General features: G+C 40.1%; 1 protein-coding gene across 4 annotated transcripts in view; it reads left to right on the top strand.

Moving 5' to 3' along the window:
• LOC126469879 (uncharacterized) overlaps positions 1-26,439 on the top strand; it is a 406,588-nt gene that overhangs the window by 259,136 nt on the left and 121,013 nt on the right. For all 4 annotated transcript variants that reach the window (XM_050097207.1, XM_050097205.1, XM_050097206.1 and 1 more), the window contains 3 exons: positions 4,728-4,784; positions 16,244-16,348; positions 16,428-16,562. In XM_050097207.1, the coding sequence (XP_049953164.1) occupies positions 4,728-4,784; positions 16,244-16,348; positions 16,428-16,562 (297 nt within the window). The remainder of the gene's footprint in view (positions 1-4,727; positions 4,785-16,243; positions 16,349-16,427; positions 16,563-26,439) is intronic.

The raw sequence follows: 26,439 nt of genomic DNA, 5'->3' as shown, positions 1-26,439 counted from the left end.
TCACTCTTATCCCCAAAGTAATCTGTACTCCATGGCCATGAAATGAATAGGAAGCTACGTTTCCTATGTGTCCCTTTTATGGTGGTATCAGCATGGTGCAAGACTCCTTTGTTCTTACCTGAAATGACCTTTAAATTCACTAACTTGTGTATAAGTCAGCAATTCGTTTGATATTCGGAAAATAAATCCTAAGTTCTAATTATTGAAATTTTTGTGAAACTGTGTAATATATTTGGAAAAGCAAAATGTTGTTGAATTTGTCTCTTTCAGATCTTTTGTACTGTCAGTTCAAATTACTATAGTTTGTCTTCAGTTAAAACTTCTGGACTGAGAGGACACGATTGATGTATAAAACTGCTTTCCGACATTTTATCTCCAACTGTGGGAGACGTCTTCCGAGGTAAAATTGTGTGATTATACTATGATTTGATTTGAAAAGGTGAAGATAATACCAGGTAGCTTTATAATTATAATTGCTGTGACAAGATACTATATATCCTTTAGTGAGGACTTTAGTAGAATTTATTTGAATGAAACGAGAATTCAGATATGTTAAACGATCCTGTAAATATTTGGTGCCAATGCCTTAGCTGCATCAACCCAAATACAGGAATGATTCACTGACATTTTTGCACAATTTCATCTCTGAAATATTACAAATCTGTCTAAAAAAATCTATAACAAGTCTCAAATATATGTTAATAATTGCTTTTTGAAATAAATGTAATATGGCTAGAAAGAAGATAATATAGTTAACCTGAGGGGCTTCATTGCACAAGGTTTTCTTAACCACTAGTACCCAAACTCACTTGGGCACAATGCAGAATGTATCTCTGAGGTACATTGCAACAATCAAAGAGAATACACAAATCATTACTAGTTCTGCATAAATATGTGCACTAAAATCATTCTTTAGCTGAGATACATCGTATCCATAGTATGAATATAAAGTGCTTTCTAGCAGTCCATACCCATAATGCAACGATAAGCATTCTGAATTTGAAGCAGTTTTGTGTAGTGCACCATATGTAGAAGTTTGCGCAGATGAACAAAGGATGATCATTATGTACTAGAGTCCAGTCAGCTGTTGCAACCTCAAGTATTTGATTGACATCAACAGATATTCTGATTTTGCAAACCACTTCAACCCATTGAACTCCATGCTTAAAACTCTGCGTGGAATAAATACTGGCAGGAATAGAGGTAACAACATGCTTTATAACCGAGGTGCTGAGTTGTGAGTAGTTTATAGGCACATAAATAAGATTGAAATCATCTCTGGATAATGTCCTTTGGAGGAAATGAACTTCCATCATGTGCATCCCACCCCCACCCCCACCCACACACACACAATGACCTAACTGCTACGTTGTCCTGGCACTGCAGCCAGACTAGGTTGAAAGGAATGAGGAGGAGCAGAGAGGTAGAGGGAAGGGCAAGTGAGGCTGGGGAAGAAAAGGCAGTACCGGAAGGGTGGAGAGAAACAATGTGGGTATGGATTAATGGAATGAAGTGGGAGGTGGGGTCAGAAAATAGTGGAGATTGGAGCCAAAAGGATTGTGGGATTGAAGAATGTGCTGTAAGGAATATTTACATCTATGAAACTCCAACAAACTGATATTCAAAGAAAGAGCCAGATGGCTGTACAACCTTAGTCTGATAACTTCGAAGAACAGCTTAGTGAAGATTTCAGTCTGTCATCTGCATCTGCCGACAACTCTATGCCTAAGATGTAAGGTGAATGGTTGCTTTTACTCTTTCCTTTATTTATTTTAACACATATGGTATACTAGAGGTCTTGTAGTAATCATACACCTGGGCTGAATTGTTTTCATCTGCTGAAATCAGTGTTATTGTCTTTGAAATTTGGCCTGACATATATGAAACCCAGTTGTATTGACATTCAATGTATTTCTTTCTGCATCTAAATTAATTTCTTTCTGCATCTAAATTAATAAAGAATTTTCTTTTGTGTACCTATGTCTGAGGCATTATGATGGAAAGAAATTTCAGACTCACTATTGCCACAGTATATTTGATTTTCTCCTTGCTATCAAAAACATAATCACATTTCTGCCAAATTGTCAGTGAGTGTGTGATCACTTTATTTTTGCTGAGGCATTCTCAATAATTTTACATTTGATGCATTCTTTGGGTAATCACTTGAGCATTACAAAATGTTAATTGAGAACACAGTAAATTCGTAAATCTTACTGCATAAATAGTTAACAGGAAAAATGCTTCAGACTAAATGAATTTTAGAAAGAGGTTTCAGTACTGTGACCTGCTTGGGGGAGGGCGGTGGGAGTGTTTTTTAAATTTAGACTTCTTAAAATGTTGTTCTAATGCTTTTCTGCACATTTTGAAAGTGCGAATACAACATCTTTAGTGGTAAAAAATAAAGTTAGTCTACCAAATCTCAAAAAATATCGTTCTGATTCTTTTTTGTTATAGGTATCGGTGCATACCACTGCATAGCAAATCAAGCACTGCATTTTTGAACTTCCAAATGCGCTGATACAAGATGCTAATGTTGTCCTTTTGCACATAACAGAAGTATAGAAATAAAGTTAGTACTGCACTAGTGCCCTACTGAAAAGGCAACTAATAAAATACCCAAAAATTAGCAGGTAGTTAAGTGTCAACAGAACTCGGTATATGTGCATCTAGAAGAACTTGAGATTCTTATCAAATCAAGCAATTAAAACCAAAAAGTAGATATTATTCAGTTTTTGGGACTGTAAGTAGATCATAACCTGAATTGGAAAAAACTGTCCCATAGACTTAGTAAAGTGCACATGTTCAGTTGCATGGACAATACGTATGCTGATTTAAATTGAGAAATAATTTATTTTGTGTATTTTCACTCACTAAGGTGTAATGGAATAATTGTTGGGGGTATCTTTACACAGATCACATTTTCAGAAGACAGACTTGTGCTAATCCCAAAAGTCTTGTAGAAATCTCTTTAAATAGATTTATATTGTGCACTACTGTTGTACATTGTTACTGAAAACTAAAGCTAGTCTCAGTATTGAGTTTCAACAATAAGGATGATGATTTTCCTCAAATTGTGTATCCAGAAAAATATTATTTCAGTGGGTGCCCCCAGAATGTTGATTCATACTCGCAGTAACTTTTATCTCTCAGCCTTTTTTTTATGTGTGGCTTTACAGGATCATTACATACACCTACATATATATTCCTCAAGTCACTTTACAGTGTGTGCATGAAGAACAACTGTCATTAAGCCTCTGAATAAGCTTGAATTTCTTTGATTTTCTCGTCATAATAGTTCTGTGAGCCTTTGTATCTAAATGTTCAGCTTTGGTGCAGAAGGACCCAGATTTGATTCCCAGTACCTCGTTGAATTGGTCTGAAACAGTGCCTTCTCTGCCTTCTGAAGCTGAATGAGGAGCTGCTCAAATAATGAAGCAGCCGCACCTTCAGGATTCATCTACCACAATAACATGTGGAGAAGCTGGTAATATGCCAGTCGCGTGTCCCAAGGTTGTAGATCACTCCTTGTTCTGATTTGTAGGCAGCAGTTGACCAGTCAAAATGGACATGAGGCCAAATTTGTGAGGGTGGCAGTGGTATGTGGAAGGAGGTAACACCTTTCCCCTGCTTCTCGAAATGGGCTCCCTCGGAATTTTAAAAGTAAAGCTCTCCTTAATACACAGCATCTCTGTTGTATCTACAACTAAGTTTGATGAGCAACTCTCTGATGCTTTTACATTTACTAAACAGACCCATGATAAAATTCACTGCCCTCCTTTGGATCTTCTCTCTTTCCTGTATTAGTCTTGTTTCATAGTGGTTCAGTTTCGCAAGAAATACTTGAGAATCGATCAAACGAGTTTTCAGTAAAATACTTCTTTTTGTGGGTGAACTACATTTTCTTACGACTCTTTTAACAAATCTCAGTATGCCGTCTTCTTCTCTACATATAATTTTATGTTTGTTAAGTTTCCGATGCTTGATATGGTCAATTGCCAGCCACTACACCGCATCATCTGTAAACAGCCTCAAGGAATTTTTAACATTATTCACCTTGTCATTTATGTACATTGTGAGTTGCAACAACCCTATAACACTCCCTGGGAGTACATTCAAAATTACTTTCTCATTTGATGAAGTGACCCCATTCAGAATGACTTCTATATATTTCTGTCTGCTAGGAAGTCCTGAGTCCAGTCATAAAGCTGGTCCAATGTTCCATGAGCATGTATTTTGTTCAGTAGATGACAATGCAAAACTATATCAAATTCTTCCAGAAGTTGAGGAAAATGTTATCAACCAGGGTGCTATTATCTGCTGCTTTCTGGATCTCGTGGATAAGTAGAGCAACATGACTTTCACATGATTCCTGTATTTGGATACTATTTTCATCTCTCCACAAAAGTCATTATATGTGAATATAAAATGTGTTCCATATTCTACAATAGATTGTGTCATCCATATAGGCCTGTACTTACATGCATCTGTCTGATGGTTCTTGTTGAAAACGGAAATAACCAGCATCTTTTACCAATGTCTTGGTACATGTCTTTGCTGAAGAAATTTTCTTGTCCATGTTTAATTATGCCTCTCTTAACTTCGTGTGTCAGCCACAAATCAAAAACCATGTAAGACTGCAAATTTGGAATGCTGGATACATACGCTTTCTCCTGTTATAATGTTTGTATTAACATTAAATAGTTGATAAATTTTTGCTATGATTACAGGATGGTTATATTGACAGAGAAGAGTTCATATTTTGCTGGGATCGTTGGATAAAGAAGGTGAGTATAACATAAAAAAAATGAAGACTTCACTAGCTTATGCCGACACACACACAGACACACACACACACACACACACACACACACACACACACACAGAGAGAGAGAGAGAGAGAGAGAGAGAGAGAGAGAGAGAGAGAGATTGTAAGCTACACAGTTTGGCAATAACCATTCATTTGGGTGGACAGTTTCTTGGTAGTCAGGCCCACATAAAATGCTGTGCAAAAATTGTAGCAGAGCTGGTGTATGAAAGGCTGCTGTCACAGGTGGCCCTGCCTCTGTGGGGCAGGAAAACCTGACACAACTGGATTAGGATGTGCAGGTTGGGTGTATCAGACAGATATTGCCACTGGGTCTTCCACATGGATGTTCCCATGTGCCAAGTGAGTGGGAGTGGGTGTGGCATAAGCATGAACAGGAAATTGTGTAGATTGAGTAGGTAGTGGAATGCTGCTTTGGTAGGGATGGGAACATTTGTGGGCAGGATGCTCATTTTGGGGCACAATGGCAAATACTCAAAACCATGGTGAAAGCTATGGTTCAGTTGCTCCAGTGAAGAATGATATTTGGTGACGAAGCAAGTGCTCCCTTTTATTTTTCTGTTGGGGTTTGCTAGTGGATTAGGGATGTGTGAGAATATGATGCAGGAAACTGTCTTCGGATTAGGTATAGGGAATAGTCGCCATAGTGGGCAAGCAAATTCCTGTCACTGTCACTGTCACTGTAGACACACCCGTCCACAGGTGGCCACACTATATGGGAGGGGCTGACAGCTGTCAAAATGCGTGTGCTGTCGATGGTTAGTGGGCTGTATGCAGACAGAATTATGGATGGAGCCATCAGACAATTGGAGGTAAACGGCCAGGAAGGTAAGCAGGACCAGGTGGAGCGAATGGGCGAGAAGGTGTTGAGACTGTGGGGGAATGAGGGTTGGTTGTCTTGGCCCCAGGTCCAGATCATAAAGGATACCATCAGTGAACCTGAACCAGACATAAGGCAGGCTAGGAATGTTCTTCTAGATGGTGGTGGTGGTGGGTAGTGTTTAACGTCCCGTCGACAACGAGGTCATTCGAGACAGAGCGCAAGCTCGGGTTAGGGAAGGATTGGGAAGGAAATCGGCCGTGCCCTTTCAAAGGAACCAGCCTGGCATTTGCCTGAAACAATTTAGGGAAATCACGGAAAACCTAAATCAGGATGGCTGGAGACGGGATTGAACCGTCGTCCTCCCGAATGCTCTTCTAGATGGCCCATAAAAGATCGACATAGAAGAGTGCCATGTGGGTGTACACGGCTTTGCCACAGATTTGTTTATACACCAACCAGTCAAAGGAAAAGTAGGTATGTTTGTTGATGTAATTAGTTAGATGCATAGGGAATGAGATGGTGAGTCAGGAGTTGGAGGGGCATTGGGAGAATTAGTGTTTGATAGCAGAAAGGCCCCGGCCACAGGGGTGGTGATTTGTATGGAATTGGCATCAACAGTAGGATTTGAGTAGGGTTTAGAGGTTATGCTGGGCTTGTATGTGGAGGAGCCAGACAATTAGTGGATGCCTTCTGTTAGAGTGTCACTTTGGTTCACCATGACAGTGTTAGAGCCTTTATTTGCAGGAATGGTGATTAAATCAGGATCTGCCTTGGGGTGTCAAATTGTTGTTTTTTTCTCCACTGAGAGATTATTGGTCCTGGGAAGGGACATGCAAAGGAGATTGAGGCCAAGTTGGAAGTAAGGAAATTGTGGAATGTAACCAGGGGGTGATTAGTTGGGAGAAGACAGGGTAGGATTGGATGATGGTATGAAGTGGGAGAGGCAAGGTTCCATATTGGAACTAGGTTGGCTATGGTTGGAGGGATTGATTCCAAAGAAGTGTTTCCACTGTAGAGATAGGAGAAGGAGAGTAGGTTTTTGACAAGTCCAACATGGTTAAACTTGGGTGTAGTGCTGAAGGTGAGGTCTTTGGACAGGACTGAAACTTCTGTAAGATTGAGATTTGTGATGGATAGATTGACAACATTGTTTTTGGCATGCTAGTAAATTTGATAATGTTTGAGGTGGTGCTTGGAGCAGTCTTCCATGAGGTGCAGGGCAGGGTTTCAATTTGAATGGTACGGTGTAGGTAGTTCTGTTTGCCCAGTTACAGTATCTTATGTAAGGAGGAGAGGCAGTTCATGGATGCCTTGGCCATGGAGATTTGTTTTTGTATAGCATCAGGTTGATGAGGTATAGGAATCGGTGGAATCTAAAAATTTGAAGTTAGGACAGGTGGCATCCAGAGAAGGAAATTTTTATGGTTTGTTCTTGGGGAGGGGTCATTCCATGATTAGGTAGCATTTAAGAAACAGGATGTGGGACTGGGCTTTAGGTAGAGCTGGGGATACTGCTTTAAACTAATACAGATAGATGGAACAGGAGTCCATATGGGGTGGGATGTTGCTGAGGAGGAGGAAGGAAATTTAATGATGGTGAGTGGTGGATAAACACTGGGGAATATAGGAGGTACAGTGAGGTGGTGTTTGACGAGATATAGAAACAAAAGTAAAACTCAGTAAAAACATGAAGTAGAAGCAGGAAATGGACCTATGAAAGCTCTCGATGTTTGTAAAGGGAGCTATGAATAACATGTTGTGGGTTTGTGAAATGAAAATTCTGGAAGACATGTTGTTTGTTGTCAGCTAGCTCTGTGATGTGAGGATTTTTGTTCACATGTTAGCAATCATCACACAGTAGAAAAGAAGTGACAGATGCAAAATGGTGATGGGAGCAATGCGTAGAGGAGAGGTGGGTCAGTTCAGAGATGAAATGTAGTAATTTGCTGCTTCGATCTGGCGGAAGCATGGCTAGGAGGACAGCATGCACTGCAGTTGAAGCGGCCACAACCGCACTGCAGTTGAAAGGCCACAACCGCACTGCAGTGGAAGTGGCCACGACCGGTACCACAGGGTGCCACTAAAGCCATGTGTGACAATGCTGGTCAGGGCCAGTGTTATGGGTGCATGGGAAAGGCAAGAAGAATAACTTAGGGAGAGATACAAACGGACAGTAGAGAGAGATAACCTTCACCCATTCTTGACCAATCCCAGCCATGACCACCTGCATCCCTATTCGTCACTGGTGATATAGCCAGCCTCCCTAACCACCAATATCCCCCATGCCCATGGCCTTGCTGCTGGTGAACACTGACTGTCCCAATGTCCCTCTGATTTCAATCCCACTCACTCATTCCTTATACATCCAACTAAATACATCACTACACTTTACTACTTCTCCTTTGAGGGGGAGATATATAAAGAAATCCACAACATAGTCATCGGCACTTGCATGGCACCCTCCTATGCTAATATGTTAAGGGCTATCTAGAGGAAACCTTCTTACCCTCCCAAAACCCCAAACTTCTTGTCTGATTCAGGTTCATTGCTGTTATCTTAATGATACAGACTCAGGACCAAGGCACTGCATCACCACACCTCCACAAACTCATCATCTTCTCTCCATTCAAATCACCTAGTCCTCTTCAGTTTACCATGCCACATTTCTGGGCGTAGACCTTGTCTTCTCTGATGATTCCTGATTCCATCCACAAATATGTGCATATCAGGCCCACCAACCATCAACAGTACCTGCAGTTTGGCACCTGTCATCCCTCCCACACTTAAAAAAATTACTCTCACACAGTGTGGCCACCTGTGGATGGTTGTACTTGCAGTGATAAGAATTTCCTTGCTCAGCATGGTGAAGGAGGTCTTTAAGACTTTCACAGACAGGCAGTATTTCCTAAACCTAATTCACAGACAATTTCCCACACCATATTCTCACATACCCCTAATCCACTATCAAACCCCAACAGAAAGATGCAAAGGAGCACTTGCTTCATCACCCAATATCATTCTGCACTGGAGCAACAGAACCATAGCCTTCACCATGGTTTTGAGTATCTGTCATTGTGTCCCAAAACAAACATCCTGCCCACAAAATGTTCCCACCCCTCCCAAAGCAGCATTCCACTACTTACCTGATCTTTCTAATTTACTACCGAGCGAGGTGGCGCAGTGGTTAGCACACTGGACTCGCGTTCGGGAGGACGACGGTTCAATCCCGTCTCCGGCCATCCTGATTTAGGTTTTCCATGATTTCCCTAAATCGCTTCAGGCAAATGCCGGGATGGTTCCTTTGAAAGGGCACGGCCGATTTCCTTCTCCATCCTTCCCTAACACGAGCTTGCGCTCCGTCTCTAATGACCTCGTTGTCGACGGGACGTTAAACACTGATATCCTCCTCCTCTAATTTACTTATGCCACACTTGCTCCAATCCCCCTGACACATGGGCACACCCTGTGGAAGATCCAGGAAAAAGACCTGTCTGATACGTCCAGCCTCCACATCCTGCTCCAGTCTTGTCACAGATTTATCCTACTACATCATAGGTGGGCCACATCTGGCACCAGCCATTTCATATACCAGCTCTGCTGCAATCTACACAGAATTTTACGTGGGCATGACCACCAACCATCTGTCCACTCGAATGAAGGGCCATTGCCAAACTGTGGCCAAGAGCAGAGTTGATCACCCAATGGTGGAACACACTGTCGAGCTCAACATCCTAGAGTTCAATGGCTGTTTTGAAACCTGTGCTATCTGGATCCTTCAACCCCCCCCCCCCCCCCCCCACACACACACACACACTCACTCACTTGCAACACATCCTTCACTTTGGTAATCTTCCTCGCCTCAGTCTCTGCTAACTCCCTGCACCCACACCCTCTCAACAATAGTCTTTCCTTCCTTTATTTCACCCCCTCCCAATCAGTTCCACCACATCATCATCTTGCTCTGCACAAGGTCCCTAGTTCCAGTGCCTTGTCTTATACCATATATTTGCATCTTCTTTCGCCTGCTTCTTCTTTCTCCTGCATTCCTATTTTGTACAGCTACTGTGTCATTATTTGTTGAGTTGTTTCTTTATTCCTGTATTTATACTGTAATTTACATGATCAGTAACATTTTTGCTGATTATTGAATAATGTGTTCTAGAGAAGCATCTGTCCATTTCTCTAGTGTGTGAGCTTATTATATTTAAAAGATTATGAGTGTAATACATCAGTGAGCTTCATGTTTACTACACTGTTTGAATTTGCATTTATATTAAATTTGCCAAATGTAATAAGGTCATTAGGACCAGAATGGCCAAATATGCTACTAAGTGTATCCATGGAGCACAGGACATCAGTATTTGGTGTGTGATGTACTCCAGTCACTTTATACTTTGTTAAAATTACCACACAATCACCTTTGTGCCATTATCTGCAATAATTATTTGCTAGTGAGTAGCCCTGTAAATTATAATACAATATTTCACTGGAGTTTCATCCATATCCAGTTATAATAACACATGACGAACTGTCCAGTTGATGAAGGAAAATTTGAGGAAAAAATAGTCTTGTAGGCCTAGTTACAAATCCTTTGTACAGTGCTAGGAGGGAATGTCATTAACAACATACTAGAAATCCTGACTGGTGGGGTATAACTTTTTTATGTTTTTCTTGAGTAACTCAAAAGCTACAGGTCATAGCAAAAATGTTTCCCAGTACAAAATTAAACTACATTACATTGCTACAAATGGGAAGCTATTCATGTTTTCTTAAGGACTAATAGTTTATGAATGGCAGGAGATGAAACAATTGCAGATTATTAAAAATATTGTTTTAACAGTATGAAATTAAAATTTATCTTTAAATGTAGTGGGTTAAAAACAAATATTGAATGTGAGTACCACCTCTAAGTGGTGTTGAGCCATAATAAAGGATAAATTGTGTTCAGGTGTAACAGGCTGAATGGAGGGATGTAGGGGGTAGAAGTGTGGGGGAAGGTAGGTTACCGGATTATGTTCATGCATTTCCCTCCTTCATAGGTCTGCAAATTGATGATGAGCAGGTTATTTCCATCTCTATCTGCCCCAGTCATCCCAAGAATCTGCTACAGGGTGTCACACAGATTTATGCCAATCCTCCACACTGTACCAAATGAATGCAGTGTGCAGAAATGCCCGGGGATGTTAATTTTCCACAAGATGTGTTAACACTACTGGAATGCAGACATGAGTTACTAATAAAGCTAATACAAGAAATGCATATGGACAGAATCTACATAAATCTCTGCACACTGTTCAACACTGCTAGAGGGAAAATTGATTCTTGGTCATCCTGTATGGGACTTGTAGTGTTCTTCCCCCACTACAAGTGGTGCTCGATTTTCAGTTTACAGATAGACTATACCTACCCAGCATATCCTGCCCATTTCCATCACATGAGTAAACAAAACAACTTCACTGAGCTCTTGTGTACGTACAGTGTAATTATTTTAGTTTATAAAATGAGTACTTTTTGCGACTGCTAAGTGAGCTTTTATGTCAAATATATTCCCGTAGACAAAGGCTGATAAGTGTTTAATTAGTAAGTTTGTTGTTGTTGGATGTATGATTAAGATTAAGCCCTCTATAAAGAAATGTTGGAAAAATTTACACGGTATACCCAACCCTACAGAACTGATAGAAAATTGAGAAAGAACAATTGGAATAGAATACCTGTAGTTCATGTCAGTAAACTTTTTAATTTATATCTAGTACTAACTGAGTACGTAGCATTGCCCAGATAGATATTTATTCCGAAATTCTATTGATTAATATCCTTCTTCCTCCTCTCTCTGTCCATCTCTTCCTTCACTCTCTGTCCATCTCTTCCTCCTCTCTCTCTTTCTCTGTCCATCTGCTCCTCCCCCCTCCCTGTCCACCTGCTCCTCCCCCCTCTCACCTCTCTCTGTCCATCTCCTTCTCTCCCCTCCCCCATCTATGTCCATCTCCTCCTCCCCACACTCTCTGTCCTCTCAGTCCCCCACCCCCATTTTCTCTCTGCACAGTCTCACCACCACCCGAGTAGGAGGTTGCTTGTTCTTACCCCCACATTATTTCTATCCAGATAGTAAGTAATAAGTGTACCAAGTTTGGTCGTAATGAATTTAGGAGTTTAAGAGAAGCCTTTCTCCCGTTGCTTTGCCCACATAAGCACATGTCACATATAATAACATATTTCGCCCTGCAGTTCTGTTTTCACACAGCTCATTGTTTATGATGTCATATCTCCTGAACCGTGTGTCGTACAATGATATACACACATCAAAAAAAGTTTTTCATCATCCTGGTTCCCAGAACTCCTGAAGATAGACGTTGACTGTTCAGATATGTCATTAAATCTGCCCAAAGATGTAAACAACCATCCATGAGCAGCGCCTATTAGGCGAGGGGCTCCAACAGCCAATCAGTTCCAGTCATTCCACCGGGAAGGAGGTACACGGTTCGTGTTGTCTGTAGTTCAGCCATGCCTAGATGGTCAATACCACGGTTCAATCACGTCAACATTGTTACTTTGTGCCAGGAAGGGCTCTCAACAAGAGGAGTGTCCAGGCGTCTAGGAGTGAAGCAAAGTGATGTTGTTCAGACATGGAGGAGATACAGAGAGACAGGAACTGTCGATGACATGCCTCGCTCGGGTTGCCCAAGGCCTACTACTAGAGTGGATGACCACTACCTACAGATTACGGGGAGGAACCCTGACAGCAACGCCACCATGTTGAATAATGCTTTTCATGCAGCCACAGGATGTCATGTTAAGACTCAAACAGTGCGCAGTAGGCTGCATGATGCGCAACTTCACTCCTGACATCTATGACAAGGTCCATCTTTGCAACCATGACACCTTGCAGTATGGTACAGATGGGCCTAACAACATGCCGAGTGGACCACTCAGGATTGGCATCACGTTCTCTTCAGCAATGAGTATCGCATATGCCTTCAACCAGACAATCATCGGAGACATGTTTTGAGGCAACCCGGTTAGGCTGAATGCCTTAGACACACTGTCCAGCGAGGTGGAGGTTCCCTGATGTTTTGGGGTGGCATTATGTGGGGCCAGCGTACACTGCTGGTGATCATGGAAGGCACCATAACAGCTGTACAATACATGAATGCCATCCTCCGATCGATAGTGCAACCATATTGGCAGCATATTGGCGAGGCATTCATCTTCATGGACGAAAATTCGCACCCCCATCATGCACATCTTGTGAATGACTTCCTTGAGGATTATGACATTGCTCGACTAGAATGGCCAGCATGTTCTCAAGACACGAACCCTATTGAACATTTTGCAGTGAACACATAGTGTGTCATGGGGCGATCACTCTGTTGTAGAAATAATTCAAAAGCTAAGATCGCTTAAATACTGTTTACTGGATAACAGGTTTCAACACACTAAAGGTGCTATCATCGGATCTGAATGTAGCTTGACACTTATAAACCATTTGGATATCCCGATACATGAGGCAGACCAGCTGATATAAAATCATTGTCACAAAAAATAAAAAACAAAAAACAACTGTTCTCATGGTCATTCTTTTCCATCATATATGTAAAACAGAAGTCACAAGATAAAAACTATTTGGTACATGACCGCTGCTCGACTAACAACGGTCGGCATTACCATTGTTAGTCGAGCAGTGGTCATGTACCAAATAGTTTTATCTTGTGACTTCGGTTTTACATGTCTGATGGAAAAGAGTGACCATGAGAGCAGTTCTTTTTTAATTTTTGTGACAATTATTTCATATCAGCTGGTCTGCCTCATTAATTTGGATATCCAAATGGTTTATAAATGTTAAGCTACGTTCAGATCCAATGATGGCACCTTTAGTGTGTTAAAACCGGATATCCAGTAAACAGTATTTAAGCGATCTTGGCTATTGAATTATTCCTATTGAACATGCCTGGGATAGATTGAAAAGGGCTGTTTATGGATGACGTGACCCACCAACCCCTCTGAGGGATCCACGCTGAATTGCCATTGAGGAGTGGGACAATCTGGACCAACAGTGCCTTGATGAACTTGTAGATAGTATGCCACGACGAATACAGGCATGCATCAATGCAAGAGGATGTGCTGCTGGGTGTTACAGGTATTGGTGTGTACAGCCATCTGTACCACCACCTCTGAAGGCCTTGCTGTGTGGTGGTACAATATGCAATGTGTGGTTTTCATTAGCAATAAAAAGGGCAGAAATGATGTTTATGTTGATCTCTATTCCAATTTTCTGTACAGGTTCCGGAACTTTCAGAACCAAGGTGATGCAAAACTTTTTTTGATATGTGATTTTTTGTAAGTACATTCCGTGGTATATATGAATATTGTATGCAAAATGTGTTGCAAACAGAATCAGTAGCAAAGAAGAAGTAAATTAAAAGGTCATGTGTGATGCAGCAGTTTTACTGCATGAACAATGAAAATGCAGTAAGCAATAGACTTTTTCCTTTAATCAATTTGTGGGGAATTATCAGTGAGAAAAAGTTTTGTAAACATATGAAACCATGTGTAAAATTGGTTGCAAGTCACTAAGCGCTGTCAGTCTCAAATACTGGTCAGTTGTCTGGCATTTTGCAATTGTGCATCGTGAGCTACACTCCTTTTTCACCCACTCCCCCACTCCTTTGAGGGGTAAGTGTTTCTTACCACCACAGTCGTTCTTCCCAGAGAGTAAGTGATATGTGTACCAAGTTTGCTTGAAATCAATCCATTGATTTAAGAGGAGGTGTGAAACATACATACATACATCAGTTTTTATAATATGTATGGATAACATTCAAACAATAGATAAAACAATGTAATGTAAACTGAGAATTATACTATTCATCTGGCATTTGTGTACTATGTAGTAAAATACTGGTGAGGAACTGTGTCTGCTGTCATCCAAGTCTTATTTATTCCTGAAAAATCAACTTAATTGCAATAGGTATAGATGTAGTACCTAAAGCAATAAGCAGGAAATCTGGGTTTGAGTCCTGGTCCAGAATAAACTTTCATATGGTGCTGTAGGTAATACGTCTATGCCTATTGCAGTTGATTTTCAGGAATGAATTTCAGTATTTGAAACTTTAGTTTGTCCTCAGATATTAAGTGTCTTACGATTGAACATTTTGCAGAGAAGGGTAGGCAAGCTTTAAATATTGTTCATATAAGGTATCAGTATACCTTCATAAGGCACAATATATTCAGAAATCCTATATTTAGTAAGAAGTTAATGAAACTGAAGGCACTGTTAGCTATGATTTAAATACAGACATTGTGAGTATAAACTTGTGATACTACCGATCAGGGCAGGATATGCAGATAGAGGGGCTGATCTGTGTTAGAAACTTGTACAGTCTTAGCAGACAATATCCTGTTTAAGCAGATAGCACAACTGAGTATTGTACCAGGAAAAATATGAACATACATATAGGCATTTGAATGTGTGATGTGTTACATAGCAGCAACTATTGGTTTCAGCATAGTTAATTAGTTTCATGTTCCAGAGATCATTTAAACAATTCCTTTATTGAAATGATACAGAACAAGTCAGTTTAAAGAATATGTATACAACAGTTAGAGTAACTCATTTTTCTCATTGTGGGAAATAATTTCATCTAGTGCACAGGGGTTGTAATACCGTCGGACTAAAATTGTGCTATATAAATATAGATTTTGGACATGGTCATTAATTTTAGATTACCAGAAGATACAACAACACAATTAAATAGAAAAATATATTTGATCTTGGAAATTATACCTTTTTCAGTATTTTGTTGCTAGTTTGAGTTGTGTTCAAAAAGGCGATGCTTATACCAGAGTTTCTAAATATCCTTTCTCGTAAGCGGACCTTGATTTGTAACATTGATAATTTGATGCAAATTACTGTTATCTTTCCGATTCATCATTTTAGTATTTTTTACATCAAGTTTTCCCCCGATTGTGAGCCTGTAGAACCTGCACCACTGTTACAATTAACTGTTTTCTTCCTGGACTGACTTCGTCCATGTGCTTCCACCATTTCCTCTTTGACAGAGTCACATTCATCTGTTTGCCATGATTATACCCCTAATGCCCCCAATGTCAACAGGATGTTCAACTCACCATTTAAACTCTGTGTTAATTGAAGTGAAACACCAGTATTGCAGATTGTAAATTTTGTGAAGAACAGATCCTACTGCTACTCACGCCGTATACATACCTATTGAGAAGGAATACAGTGGTAAAATTGTAGAAATTGTTGCTAATGCAAAGAGTATGAACAGTTGGCTTTTTGTCCATGTACATAGTAGGGAGGATTCAAATAATAGTGACACCAAATATACTCTGTGCTATGCTGTCCAAGATATGATGCTATTCGGAGTATAATTGTAGATGTAGATGAAAAGTGCAAAATAAATAGTGTAAAGAAACAATACACTCAATATTCTGTCCAACACTCAATACTTTCCATTGGAAAATATTTTAAGGCAATTAGATTTTTTTGTCCTGTTTGTACACTTGTGCTTAAGGATGTAAGAATGACTGCAACTGTACCATTGATGTAACAATTGTTTTTCAATAATTTTGCACAGATTGTTCGCCCTGTGAGTGTGTTTTTGATTGTTGATGTCCAAAACGACTTTATTTCGGGGTCTTTGAACATTAGTCACTGCTCAGCCAAGCAGAATGGAGCCGAGGTAATTCTTCTACGTAAAATTATACGCAATAGAGCTACACATTGTAAAAGCAGTGGTGATGATTTAATTTGATTTGCAGGTTATCGAACCAATAAATAAGTTGCTGGATACAGTCAAGTTTGATGCTGTGTTTTATTCCTTGGATTGGCATCCAAGTGATCATGTTTCTTTCATTGATAACTTGAGCCAGAGGAAAGTTCATCCATCAAGTCCTGTAAGTATGAGCAGTCTTTTAATTCTGTAGTATAATACACTGATCTCCATAAAAAGAGCTGCACCCAGAAGAGCCCGAACAGTCCAATGCAAACTGGGTTGTATGTTGTTCACCATCAGCTATGCCAATGATTGCTTTTGCATGGTCAGCCATGCACTCAGGGAGTGTGGGTGGAACCATGGCGTCATGCTCACCTGTTGATATTTTAGAGGGCCGGCCGTGGTGGTCTCGTGGTTCTAGGCGCGCAGTCCGGAACCGTGCGGCTGCTACAGTCGCAGGTTCGAATCCTGCCTCGGGCATGGATGTGTGTGATGTCCTTAGGTTAGTTAGGTTTAAGTAGTTCTAAGTTCTAGGGGACTAATGACCACAGCAGTTGAGTCCCATAGTGCTCAGAGCCATTTGAACCATTTTTTATATTTTAGGGCCCCGAACAGCTATACTGGCCAGTGTGACAATGGGTAGCATCACTACAGCATCACCTGCACATGCACTTTGGCCAGGCGACACATTCAACAGCGGGTTGCCAAGCTAGACGAGTATAAGAAGCACTGCATTGTGGGGTTGCGGGAGGCTCGGCAGTCCCAGAGTCATATTATGTGCCACACCAATTCTACGGAGACCACCATTGCTTGTTGTTAGGTGCAATGCATACAGAAAGGCAAGCGCACACAACGGGTTTGTTCTGAATGTCCGACATGCACCATAAGGAGGGAGGACTGGAGGATTGTCCACCACACTCCAACAGATCCAGTGGCAATGATAAGGGCCATCCAATAGGCTGTACTGCTGTCTAACATCATCCTGTATGTGCTAGTTCCATTGGCAGGCAGTTGCATGACACAAGCCTAACCACATGCAGTTGTTACAATACGTGCCACTCAGAGCCATGCAGCATCATGCCCAAGTCGCCTGTTGTCAGTAGTTATAGATGTGGTCTGCTGCAGACTAGCAATGGGTCATCTTTAGTGACAACTCCCACTTCTGCCTCGGGGGCCGTGACCACTGGGTCTGTGCCTGGAGGCACAAGGGAGAGCACCACTAGGAGTGCTTTCAGCTCTCCCCTCCTATGTTCTGCCAGCCTGGTATGGGGAGTAATAGCCTGTGGTACCAGTTCACTGTTTGTGTTCCTGACAGTCTCCAGGACAGTCACATGGTACGTGGAGTAGGTCCTGCCCTGCCATTCATGAATGTCCATGGCCATAATCATGCCTCATTTATACAGGACTATGCTAATCCTCATACTGCTGCAGCCTGGTACGGGGAGTAATAGCCTGTGGTACCAGTTCACTGTTTGTGTTCCTGACAGTCTCCAGGACAGCCACATGGTATGTGGAGTAGGTCCTGCCCTGCCATTCATGAACATCTATGGCCATAACCATGCCTCATTTAAACAGGACTACGCTAATCCTTGTACCGCTGCCTCCTCTGAAGTGTGCCTTGCAGTTGTGGATACTCTGCCATGGCCAGCTGCATCACATGGTCTCTCTCTCTCTGTGTAACACAATAAATGTTGGTCCTTTAAAAGTTGAGAGTGTAATCATTTCATATGTGTGGTACCATCTTCATGCCTGCCAACAATGATCGCAATACTCCCTATCCTTCTGGGTGAGCTCTTTTTGTGGTGATCTGTGTCATAATTGTGACTATTTTACTTGCAAAAATAAACACAGATTGAGTGCTAAACTTTTCAAAAGTTATGGTAAAACCTATAACGTAGATGTAAAACCATAACCTATGTGTGAAAATGGACAAATCGTAATATTTCAGGACACCCACTGAAGATGCCTTGTAAAAAAGGCGAAACGCATCTGGGTGCATAAATAAAAGTAAAAATTTTGATGTGCAGTGTGCAAAAAAGGCATTTTCTTTGAAACAACTGCAATTTATATACAGCTGCTGTGAAAACGGCCACTACAAGAAACGTGTTTTCAAAAGTTCACGTTGGTGCTCTGAATAAAAGAACTGTGTTTGTCGTGTCCCTCTCGTGGCGTGGGACCATGTATTTAATGAGTAAAATGATATTCTGAGAACTCCCATGTTGTTCATTCGCTGAGGACATAGTGAAGATTGTTCGGCATTGCCCTCCACATACCTGTGTGAATGAAGTGTTGTGTGATTAACATTGCCCTGTGCCCTCATTTATAAGTCACATGTGGAGAAGTTTTAAATTAATCCAGGATATTGGTGCACAGGAGATAAGGAATTCTGTCCTGTCATATCATTAAGTTAAGTAGTGGTTTTGACTTTGTACATATGTACTGTTTGTGTTTTCCTTTTCATTTTTGTTTATAAATGTATAGCCATGGTGTTCTTTTAATCATTGACAAAGGTCTTCTTAGGCACTTGTGGGTTTTATTGTTGTTTTGAAGAAGGTGTAGTTATCTACACCGAAACCTGGGTTAACACTTAACACTAGGTGCTTTTTTCGCAATCGAGGGGGGTTTTTAGTTTTTTAATATATTAACCAACGATTGCTGATGCACTGTGATGTTGAAGGTTCTTAATTATTACAGGTGTAATAGCAAAAAACAAATATAGGACAATTTATTAATTACACAACAAAAAGAAATTTTATTTACAATGAAGAATTGAAAGGAAGAAACATCCCATAATGTACAGTATGTCATCATAGCGTGCCCTCTGTTGAAGGTTGTAAAAGTTATACATAGTCCAAAAAATGACTCACAGAATGCCAGGTGGTTACCTAGGAGATGAAATCTGAATCAATACATACTGTTATCAACAACCAATATTTTGGAATCAGTGATAGCCTGATGCTATCTAAAATAAACAGGAAACGTGTTCCAGTCCTGTATGTTCGTATGCCATTACTCATAACAAACATTAAGCTTAAAATGTGCATTGAGAAACATTATACATTGTAAAATGAAAGTAATGTTCCATAAGCTAAAATGTAATCTGCAACTTTGTAAGCAGAAGTGTGGTTACATTCCTGGTCAATTTAATAAAATATGTAAATGACATAAACATTGGCATTTGACATATCACAATTATAAGAAGTAGTAATAACAGCTTAAAATGTGCATCAAAATATGATATCATTAAATGAAAGTGAAGTTTCCATCATTTGTGTATGCACACAAACAATTCGTAGTGTGCACAATAGTCACTGTACAGTCACATCAGTTGCACAGCAATCGGCACATCGTACACTTGGGATTGAAGTACTTGATATCAGTTCATGACCAGGAGATTCATTAGCATATTTCAGTTTAACTTAAGGGGGATGTAACATAAAATGTAAACATTTATTTAAAAAATCATTACAGCTGGATTTATTAATGTACAAATCTAACATTTTGCATGTGTAAAACAAAAGAGCTGTGTTTTAACAGAAAAATATAATAAAATATGCAGGATTAATATTTTGCCAGAAATTTGAATTTTTAAATTTTTTTATTGTCTTTTTTATAAAAAGCCATAACTCAAATTATAATCATGAAATCCATCGGAAAATTTTGTTATAGTGTCTCGAGAAGGTTATAAGACCACTGAACTACAGTTAGTAATTTATGGTACAAACTGTATCATTAACAGAGTTTTTAATTTTGCACATCCAAAATTAACTTTTTTTCTACATACAATCATCTCAAAATTAGAATTTAATTGCAGGATGTCGTATTTTTTAGTTCCAGGGAGACAGCAACACATTTCAAACAGCTCCTGAAAATTTCATAGCACTAACAAGTATACTGTTTGAGAAAAGGCTTTTACAAAAAAATGTTAAACAGAGAAAATGACATTCAGAGATTTTCTTCTCATATTCCTTCATGTAATAAGCTTACCTCAATTTTAAAATCCTCCATACTGATACTCCTCGTACTCCAGGTTTCTCTTCTCTCCTCTTCGAATGTGCTTGGCCTGTATTTGCAGGTAAGATACTACTGATCTGTTAGCTTTCTTGACCCTGCTCTTGCCGATGGTGTAAAATGCTTTTGTTGCAAACACACCAGGATCTATACCAACTCTCTTCAGCACTTCAATTCTGCCATTATTTTTGTTATTGTAACATAAAACTGCACCCTAGACACCTATTTTGAGTACTTGAAGTCCACAGAATGTCCTTTTTGGGTATCTAATCCAAATTAAATTATTGAGGCTTTCATTTGCATTTTGTGTCTTTCCAAGAAGACACTTCCTCAATAAATCAGGGTTTGCAAGAAACCTGATTGTGGGCTTCATTGCATTCATAACAGGTTCTGGTCATGAGTGTTTATGTGAATACGTCTCATTTCTGTTGTTGAACTTATACCAATTGTCTTTTGGACACAGATTGTGCATTGGTGTTTGTTCAGTGGATAGTTTGTGGAAAAAAATTGCCCACACAGCATACCCCATTGCCTCTAAATTATGTGTGTTTTTCCTTATGGCTTTCCCATAAAATAACTGAAGAGAATCAATTTCTTTCAGAGAGAGCCTGCCATTTCCTCCTAGTGCTTTTCCATCCTCAAGTACTTCACCTTTCTTCTCTTTCAGCAAGCGCCGAAGCCTATCACCAAGCCACTTTTGGATGTGGCCAACACATTCCAACTTTTCTATTGTTGTAGTGTACTTATTTTTATGTTACAGTTTTTAATGAAGAGGAGTCCCCATCACCAAGGTATTTAGTATATCTAACACCATACTGGTCGTCAGATCTGGAGAACATCCTCACAGCTGCAGCAGCCACCATGCCCCTATTTGAGCCACTGTAATTCTTAAAGCATGCTATTGCACGCTTTTCTTGCCACAGTTTCTCACTGTCTTATGGAGCGAGGTGGCGCAGTGGTTAGCACACTGGACTCACATTCGGGAAGACAACGGTTCAATCCCGCACCCAGCCTTCCTGATTTAGGTTTGCCTCGCTTCAGGCAAATGCTGGGATGATTCCTTTGACAGGGTACGGTCACGTTCTTTTTACATCCTTCCCTAATATGATGAGACCAATGACCTCACTGTTTGGTCTCGTCCCCCAAATCATCCCAACCCCTCCCACTGTCATCATAGTTGGATATTTTCCTTGTTGCACTCTGGTGGCAGTATTTAGACATAATTTATACATCTAAAACTTTACCCGAGTCAATACCAATAACAGATGCAACTCCATACAGAGTTATGTGATCCCTTTTCATCCATATCCCATCTATAGACACACACAGGTCAGTAACATTTGTAGGAGATTCACTGTCATGAATATCTACCCCAGGATCTATTTCTTTTTGGTTTATTTCCACCAGTTCCTCCACTGCTTTCTTCATAGAAACTTTGACAGTATTGCATACAGCATCAGACATTTCTTTATTTATTTTAACAGTCCTTGCACAAGGTGGAGGCATGTTCAGAAAACCACACAATAAATTACCTCCTTCCCTGACCTGTCCAAGGCATCTCAGAGCATATACTACCCTAAAATTGCTTTCATAGGTACCAGTGTCAATTTTTTTTTGGAGGAGGAAAATGAAAATTCATAGCCACACAAATTACAAATTAATTTAAAATCACAAGCTATTCCCACTCTACTTTCTTAAACAACAATCACGCATTCCATATTTTTACAGCTAACACATGAACATGAAAACTTTATAGCCTGGCAGAGAGTCTCTAAATCAAAAAGTCTAGCTCCAATGAGATCCATATCAACATCATTCATGCACCTGTGCAATTCTCCTGGCCCAAGTTTCGATGCTGAGGCGGAGAGCTTATGTTCTTCATTTTGAGCTGCTTCCTCTTTTTTGTTGGTAAACCAATTTCCATGAAACCTCCATTTCCTAAACACGGTTTGTCCACCACCCATTATGCATAAATCTTGACTTCCAAGTAAAGGTTTGTGACTTCAAACCTTCCACCTACTAATATGTGTTAGTATTGTCAAAATGTAAATAAACCAGATGCAAGAAAGTTTTCAGGCAAAGATATAGATGTCAGCCAGAGATATAGAAGTCAGCCAAAGATATTGAAAGACAATAGCATTCACACTGACAAAAATTCTGCTGAAGCAAGCAGTTTCCCAAGTGTCGGAAAAGATGGAAGTGGCCGCCGGTTCAGAGTTAATCAGTTTAACAATTTAAAGGCATTTCTAAAGCTGCTATCACAATAAAATTCACACACAACATAGATTAAACTGTGTAGATCAAGAAAATAGTATGTTTGAAAAATCGATTTTTTGGACAAAAATCCATTACATCCCCCCTTAACAGCCCATGTCATTCACTAAACACTGTGGTGTCTACATCTGAAACCACACACATATAGCATTCATGCAGCTTCGTGGTTGGCACATCATAGTTTTTAAGATTAATGTGCCAGATAGCAGTTCTAACTAATAAGAAACACAATGTGTATAGTTATTTAGTTCTTTACGCTTGGGTCACACTGAAACCACGAAAGTGGATCACTGTTCAAACAGTTATTTTTCATCCGCCACAGACACAGTATGCATTAGCAGTCATGCGGCACGACAATCACATTTCTGTTCTTGCTCCCGTCTGTTTGTTGATGCTTTTCTCTTCTGACCTATTGATATTATGCACTGCTCAACTCATCTCACTTCACATTACATGTTAAAAGATTCTGAGTACACTGATTGACAGCTTCATACAAAATTACAACTTCATATTAATCTGTTAATGGAAAATGATTTAAGCATATTAACAAGTGTGAGAACATAACAACATCAGAAGAAATGGAAAAATACACTTAAATTCATGACAACTGGATGACATTAACAGAAACATAGTTGTGCAAAGAAATAGTTGTACAGAGAAATACATTTACAAAACTTGTCCTGAAATACCCCTTTCAATGTATTACAAAAATAAAGCAAAAACCAAGGAAAAATAAAGTACAAGAAAAAGGAAAAAAGTATTATATCATGTCATAGTGTTATCTTCAGAAGGCAATCTATAGGAAACATTCCTAGCCACCCAACATACCTTGTCTGGTTAAGATTCACTCATATCTTCCTGATCTGGATGCAGAATGACGACACTATCCTTATTCCTTCACAGCTTGGTTTTCTTTATCTCCTACCTATTTTACTGGCTGTCCTCATCTTGGTGTGATACCTTCCTAGAAATTGACGTCTGACTCTGTAATGGCTCATACAAACTGCTGTCCATAACAAGCCCATTAACCATCAGCAGTATTTACATTATGATAGCTGCTATCTATTCCGTACTGAAAGGACTCTATGGTTGCCTGTGGACACAACATCTGCAGTGACAAGCAGTTCTTCACCCAGTGTGCTGTAGGTGTTACTTAGACTTTTACAGGCAGACATTACCCTCTGCCCCACTCCCACATCCACTCCTCCCCCAAACCTAGTCTGTAAACAGATCACCCCTGTCATATCCATACGTGTCCCTAATCCTCCAACCTCACTGATGAACCTGCTGCTAAGGAGTATCTCATTCATGATCTAATATTGTCTTTGACTGGAACAACTTAACTACATTCTAATGTCTGGGCTGGGATTACTTATTATCATGCTCAGAAATGAGGAATATCATACCGATAATCCTTTGCGTCCCTTCCAAATAGTATTCCACTGTTCACCCAATCTATGCAATATTCTAGTCCATCCTTTTGTCCCATCTACTCTCGATCTCTAGCCACATGGTTCAAACTCCTGTGTAAGATACACCCAGGTGCAAGACCTGTCCAACACACACACACCCAACACATTCAGTTCCAACTATCTTAGATATATCCTATCCTGTCAGAGTCAAGGTCACCTGTGAAAGCAGTAATATATTATATACCAGCACTGTTGCAACTTCTGCACTGCTTTATAGGTGACCGCGAACAGAGTTGACCACCTTGTGGCAGAATGCACTGCTGAGTATAATTTGCACGAATTCAATCTGTGGATTATATAAAGAGAATTGTCCTTTCAGTGCATCCATTGATCCCATAATTGTTCTTGCCTCATTCTTCACAAAACTGTGCTCCAGAACCACCTCCATCACTCTTCCATCAGGCTAACTTCATTCACCATACACTCGCACCATCCTCTCAGCAGTCTTCCTCTATTCTATTTCCCTCCTCCCCATTCTCTCCTCCATGTTACTTCCTATGCTTGTGGCCAGAACAAGCTGACCAGTGCCACATTCCTATCCAACATGCATGCTGCATCTCCTTCCTAGCTGTCAGCCACCTTACTCAACCTTCCTGCCCCTGTCCTCACCTCCTTTCTCCTCTTGCCCAGTCCAACAGACAGATCAACACCTCAACTAATATGATGAGGTGTTATGTTTACTCCTTCCATTATTTATATTCTACCAAGTGCTTTCCATTACCATAATCTCATTGACAGACCCAAAAAGGATACAGTCATGATGGTGTTACATCGTAAGACACTCTTGGCATATCTCCAAAAAAAGTGATCAATCTAAAATGAATAAGTGGTTGAGTTTTGATCAAGAAAAGATTTGAGCCTGTTATCCACCCACCTTTAAAAATTAAAAGTCTTTCAGGCAGCTTGAAAGATAAATTAATAATTCTACTAAACCTAAAATTCATTTGAGTAACTCTTAATATTTCAAATACACAGAATGGCTAGGGTTATAGATGCTGGACTACCTTGGGCAAAGATGCATCAAATTGTATCTTTAAAGCTTGCTATAATGTGCTACCCTGAATGGCTGGATTATTATATTTTAGGTAGCAGGTAGAAAGGAGGGATGTGTGGGTTAGGAGGATTGAGATCTGTGGAAGGAATTTTGAGACCTCAGGGACCCAGGGTTTTTATTACGTATTTTCCAAGGCTCAGTACAGGTCGAAGCACTGGGTCATTCCAAACTGTTTTAGTACATCAAGGTGTCTCAGAGCTGACGAATCCCTCTGCCACGTAACTCTCACAGTCAAGTATCATAGTAACAAAGCCTTTTCCTGCAGAGTGGAGGATGACAATACAGCAGTGTAACTTAATATTGCGAATAGCATGCGACTCAGTAGGAACTGAATTATGAGGATTCAGTTGTATTTTGGAAAACATTTGGGAATGATGTTGGAAACAAGAAATTGCTGCAATGCCTGGAAAAGTTGATTTCAGAGGTAGTGGACAAGGAGGAGGATTCCTATAAAATTTAGGTGGGAATTGTTGGGGTCATTATTGTGAATGGTAGTTGCACAAGAAGGGTGGAGGGACCTTACATTTTAATCTGTTTAATCATCATTGTAGATAACTTTTTAAGGTGATGTGAGATGTTTTGGTCATGTTTATAGTTGCCTTCACAGCGAATTATGCTGAGTCTGCTCATGTGACAGGGGCTGAAAGGAGGAAGAATCATAACTTGGTGTGAATCATTGTTGATGGTCATAAATGTGTATGTCAGTAATAATGTGAGTAGGGACTAAGGATTGATCAGTTTGGAATTCAAGTAGAGATTAGTCAAAAGACAGGTCTACATCCTGAGCTGGGAACCTTTAAGGTGAGGCCTTTAGGAGCAACACCGAAGGTTAAGACTAAAGAAAAAGTATACAGTACTGTAGTTTGGCTATGGCAATTGCATGTTTGCATAAGGAGTGTAGGAATTCTGGTGTAGGTCCGGGGAACATTAAGAGATAGGTAATAAAAAACAGAGATGTCTTACACTGGTAATAGTTACTCTATGAGATAGAAACTGGATTCGAACAAGGAGAATGACTTCTGTTGGCAAATGATTCCCTGGCAGGATGTGCAAGAGATAGTAAAGTGATTTTGGAATAAGAGGTAGTCACTAAATATTGTATAAAGGGAGCTGAATAAAACAAATATGACTGCTAAGAGACAAACTGCTACTAGAGAAAAATAGTTGCTACAGAGGGAAGAACTGCCAACAAACAGGGAAGAATTGCTGCCAAACCCAGATAATTGATATAGGCATATACACTGACG

The sequence above is a fragment of the Schistocerca serialis genome, chromosome 3, assembly GCF_023864345.2.
Source record: "Schistocerca serialis cubense isolate TAMUIC-IGC-003099 chromosome 3, iqSchSeri2.2, whole genome shotgun sequence".
NCBI classification, from domain to species: Eukaryota; Metazoa; Arthropoda; class Insecta; order Orthoptera; family Acrididae; genus Schistocerca; species Schistocerca serialis.
Note: the sequence above shows the minus strand (reverse complement) of the source record. Positions and strands in the feature narration are given on the sequence as shown.